Source organism: Penaeus vannamei, chromosome 29 (genome assembly GCF_042767895.1).
Source record: "Penaeus vannamei isolate JL-2024 chromosome 29, ASM4276789v1, whole genome shotgun sequence".
In the NCBI taxonomy this organism is placed as follows: domain Eukaryota; kingdom Metazoa; phylum Arthropoda; class Malacostraca; order Decapoda; family Penaeidae; genus Penaeus; species Penaeus vannamei.
In genome coordinates, this window is record NC_091577.1 from 25,979,952 (window position 1) to 25,984,951 (window position 5,000).

Genomic DNA, 5,000 nt, shown 5'->3' on the forward strand with positions numbered 1-5,000 from the left:
GATAAAATATATAATAGTAACGAGGACAATGATACTAATAATGACAACAATAATAGTAATAGTAATACTAATAATGATACTATTACTACTAATAATAACAATAGTGTAATAATAATAATAACAATAATAATAATAACAACATTAACAACAACAATAATAATAATAACAATAATAATGATAATAATTAAAATAATAACAATAATAATGCTAATGATAACAAAAATAATAATAATTATAATAATAATAATTTCATTAATAATAACAACAATAATAGTAATGATAAGAATAACAAAATCAGTATTAACACACACAGCAATAACAACAATGATAATGATAGTGATGATAATATTGAGTATCAAATATAACAATAACAATATTAATAATAATAATAATAATAACAATAATTATCATAATCTCAATATCAATAATACCAACATCAGTAACAACAATAACAATGATAATGATAATAATAATAATAATGATAACAATTATGATAATAATAATAATAATAATGATAATGATAACAAAATTAATAATACAATAAGAATATTATTAACAATAACAATTATAATTATATGAACATTAATAATACTGACAACGGAATCTGTGATATTATTAACGAGATACGATCGCTTCTCAGAACTCCATGAAAGAAGAGGGAGGGAGGGAGAGAGAGAGGGAGAGGGACAGGCGGGAGAGAGGGAGAGAAAGAGAAGAGAGAGGGAGAGGGAGAGAAAGAGAAGAGAGAGGAGAGAGGGAGAGAAAGAGAAGAGAGAGGAGAGAGGGAGAGAAAGAGAAGAGAGAGGGAGAGGGAGAGAAAGAGAAGAGAGAAGAGAGAGGAGATGGAGGAGAGGAGAGAGAGAGGGGAGGAGAGGAGAGAGGAGATGCGGAGAGGAGAGAGGAGAGGGAGAGGAGAGGAAAGGAGAGGAGAGAGAGAGGAGAAGAGAAGAGAGGGAGAGGGAGGAAAGAGAGCATTAAGAGAAGAGAGCATTAAGAAAGAAAAAAATCAAGAAAGAGAAGGCTCAGAAAGAGAAATAAGCAAGAGAGAGCAGACGACGGAGGCAGACGGCCAAGAGACGCGCACCTACAGAAGGAGAAAAAGGCGCGGGCCAAGGAGCCTCCCACACCGGCCAGACAAAGGGAGCGAGGGAGGGAGAGGAACCGACGGTACCCCAGCTGAAGTAGTTCTACATCCTCTTTAGTACAGGTATCGCAACCCACGTTCTCCCCCTCCTTTCCCCTCCCCTCCCCTGGCCTCCCTCGACCTCCTCTCTCGCTCCTCCCTCCCCTGGCCTCCTCTCTTCCTCTTCCTCTCTCCCTCCTCTCTTCCCCTTCCTCCCTCCCTCGACCTCACCTCCCCTCTTGCGCTTTCTCCCTGGCCTCCCTCTCTTCCTCTTCCTCTCTCTCTCTCCTTCCCTCCTTCCTACACCCCTCCCTGTCCCTCCCTTGCTCTACTCGCCTCCCCTTCTTGCCCCTACCTCCCTCCCTCCACGTCCACCTCCCCCCTCCTCCTCCACCACTCCCCGTACTCCTCATCTCCCACTGCTTCTTTATGCTTTCCCTCCGCCCTTTCCCCCCACAACCTCTCCCCCACTGCCCCTTCCCCCACAACCTCTCCCCTCTCCCACTTCCCAAACCCTCCTTCTCCCTCTCTCCTCCCTCCCACCCCTTTCCCCCACACACTCTTTCCCCCTCTGCTGCCCTCTCGGCCTCCCTTTCTGTCTCCCTCTGCTCTTCCCCCTCTCTCTTCCTCCTGCCCCCCCTCCCCCTCTCTATCCGCCCTCCCCCCTCCCCTCCCCCTCACCTTACTCCCTTTCCATCCCTGCCTCCCCCTCCCCCCCTCGTCCCATGCCATTCCACCCCCGCCTCCTCCCTGCCCTCGTCTATACCCTGCGGGCCACCTGAAGGAGAGTGAAGAAAGGGGGTAAAGAGGGCGGAAGAAAAATACAAGAAGGATGAGGAGGGGAGGGAGAGAGGGAGATGGAGGGGGTAGGTGAAAGAGGAGGGGAGGGGAAGCTGCAGGTGAAGGGGGGGAGGAGGAAGGAGGGGAAGAGGGAGAGTGAGATACTGAGAAACAGAGAGAGATAGAAATAGATTAATAGATACAGAGAGAGAGAGAACTGGAGATGGAGACGGAAAGAAAGAGGGGAGGAGGGGGAGGGAAGGAGGGAGGGAAGAGGAGGGAAGGAGGGAGGGAGGGAGAGAGGGAGGGAGAGAGGAGGGAGGGAGGAGGGAAGGAGGGAGGAGGGAGAGAGAGAGAGAGAGAGAGGAGAGAGAGAGAGAGAGAGAGAGAGAGAGAGAGAGAGAGAGAGAGAGAGAGAGAGAGAGAGAGAGAGAGAGAAGAGAGAGAAGAGAGAAGAGAGAGAAGAGATAGAGAAGAGAAGAGAGAGAAAGAGATAGAGAAGGGAAGAAAAGAGAAAGAGATAGAAAGAGAGAGAGAGGAGGGTGAAGAGGATGACGTAACAATCATTATGTGATGCAAATGAGATGCCGCAGAAAGACTGGTCACCCAGCGAGCGGCGAACCCATTCAGGGCCTCAGATCCATATACGCCATCACCGCCATAACAACAGCAGAAACTATGTGAATGGGCGTCGTGGTGATGAGTGCCGCTAATAACGATGATTATGGTGGTGGTGATGATTATGATGATTGATGGTGAGGATGAGGAAGGTTATAAAGACTTATGTGAGGATGCATTTTCAACATCACTATCACCATGATCATTAATATAAAAATGATTATGAACACAACCAAACAAATAGTGATACATATTGTCTTTATCATAATCATGAACTAACATTATCATCACTGTTAACCTCATTTCCAGCATTCTTATCATCACCACTACCATCACGAAGAACAAAATATCTTTTTAAGAATACCACGGCGTAGTATCCAAGCTCATTCATTTCCCAAAGAACTCCCGCCCTTCTGACGCCCATCAATCCAAAATTCCGCCCACAGCCGCGTTCCTAAATCCAAAGTCAAAACAGCGAAAACCCCGCGCAAAATCAGTGAAATCCCTGCACAAAATCAGTGAAACCCCCGCGCTAAATCAGTGAAACCCCCGCGCTAAATCAGTGAAACCCCTGCGCCAAATCAGTGAAACCCCCGCGCCAAATCAGCGAACCCCCAACGCCAAATCAGCGATATCCCCGCGCCAAATCAGCGAAATCCCCTCGCCAAATCAGCGAAACCCCAACGCCAAATCAGCGAAATCCCCGCGCCAAATCAGCGAAACCCCAACGCCAAATCAGCGAAATCCCCGCGCCAAATCAGCGAAACCCCAACGCCAAATCAGCGAAACCCCCGCGTCAAAGCAGTGAAATCCCCGCGCCAAATCAGCGAAACCCCAACGCCAAATCAGAGAAATCCCCTCGCCAAATCAGCGAAACCCTCGCGCCAAATCAGCGAAATCCCCGCGCCAAATCAGCGAACCCCCAACGCCAAATCAGAGAAATCCCCGGGCCAAATCAGAGAAATACCCTCGCCAAATCAGCGAAATCCCCGCGCCAAATCAGCGAACCCCCATCGCCAAATCAGCGAAACCCCCGCTCCAATTCAGCGAAATCCCCGCGCTAAATCAGCGAACTCCCCGCGCCAAATCAGCGAAACCCCCGCTCCAATTCAGCGAAATCCCCGCGCCAAATCAGCGAAACCCCCGCGCCAAATCCGTGAAACCCCTGCTCCAAATCAGCGAAACCCCCGCTCCAAATCAGCGAAATCCCCACGCCAAATCAGCGAAACCCCCGCGCCAAATCAGCGAAAATCGCCGCGCCAAATCCGTGAAACCCCCGCGCCGTTCCAAGCAGCCTGCCTCCGTCACCTCAAGTAACGCGTAAACAGCTCCGGGTCACCAAGGTAACACGGTCGTCATGGAAACGTCACGTACCGGGACAAATTTAACTCCGGCGCAAAACATTACAACCGGGGACAAGACTACGGAGAAGCACCACCGCAGCTGCCGTCTCCCGGGGGCAGAGCAGCGTCTGGCACCACCGCTGATACGGCGCCTGACACCATATCGACGTACTGTCTGACACTAGAGACGAACCGAGATGACACACGGTGACAAGTGCAAGTAATGTAATTGATGGCCTAACGGTGATGTCACACCCTTGACACTGGTGACAATTCCGCATCCTCTGGCACGGTATGGCTGGCATTGTTGGCAGAGGCAGGGCAAGCCACAGCGACAGAGTCATGAATGAACCGCCTGGGGCTGCGGCGCGAGGGACTGCCCGCCCGCCCGCCCTGCCTTGCCTGCCTCCGCTCCCTGCGCCAGTCAACAAACCTCGCCGATCATAAACAAAACGCGCGAAGGTAAACAAAGAGATAAACTAATGCTCGTCGGTATGCAAAACTCCTTTTAGCGAGACATGTTGGAAGCTGTTGGCACCGATAAGGGCGATATTTTGAGGCGCTCACAATTCCCCCGTTCCCACGGCCTCCCCCACAGCGCTGTCGCGGGGTCTCAAGATCAACCGCAACTCTATTCTGAGGTTTAAACGCAGCCGCAAACTCTCCTTTTGAACATCAAGCATTCAGAATTTTATATCCCATTACTGCAAATGATAGTTGGGGTTTGGGCTCAAAATGAGTATATATATTTTAGGAGTGAAACTATTTCTATATAACTAATTCCCCCAAGTCTACTTTTTATTACTGTATATATATCCCGGCTCGGCATCACGACCTCTGTCTCTTCGAATAAATTGGTTCTCTCCGTAGATTACTGCCGGTTTCATTGCATCATAACTGTTACCCTGTCCTTATGGCCGAGTGCAAGGCCCGCCCGTGCATAAAAGCAGATTCTGTATCCATATACTGTGTGTCTGCTGCTTCCGATCCTACGTGGCCTTGTCCTCCGTTCCTTTCTTCGTATTCTAGTCTTTACTGTGGATGCTGTTTGTTTTTGTTCGACTGCCGCTCCCCCTTCGGTGGGGGAGTTCGTTCTCTCATTTCATTAAACGAGGACATTGATTTGCATAATTGTC

At 48.9% G+C, this 5,000-nt stretch overlaps 2 protein-coding genes across 6 annotated transcripts in view; one reads left to right on the forward strand and one right to left on the reverse strand.

Annotated features, from left to right (window-relative positions):
* The window catches only part of norpA (no receptor potential A), a 260,031-nt gene that overhangs the window by 156,814 nt on the left and 98,217 nt on the right, over window positions 1-5,000 (reverse strand). The gene's annotated exons all lie outside the window — the stretch shown is intronic.
* LOC138867316 (serine/arginine repetitive matrix protein 1-like) lies at window positions 2,622-3,838 on the forward strand. Its single transcript, XM_070142444.1, has 2 exons — window positions 2,622-2,688; window positions 3,129-3,838. The coding sequence occupies exons 1-2, from the start codon at window positions 2,622-2,624 to the stop codon at window positions 3,836-3,838; spliced, it is 777 nt and encodes a 258-aa protein (XP_069998545.1).

Bases quoted from the DNA above. Each gene is read 5' to 3' on its own strand.
- LOC138867316 (XM_070142444.1), top strand. From the start codon at position 2,622: ATGATTATGGTGGTGGTGATGATTATGATGATTGATGGTGAGGATGAG. The intron at 2,689-3,128 runs GTGAGGATGCAT...GCGCCAAATCAG, and splicing joins GGAAGGTTATAAAGACTTAT to CGAACCCCCAACGCCAAATC.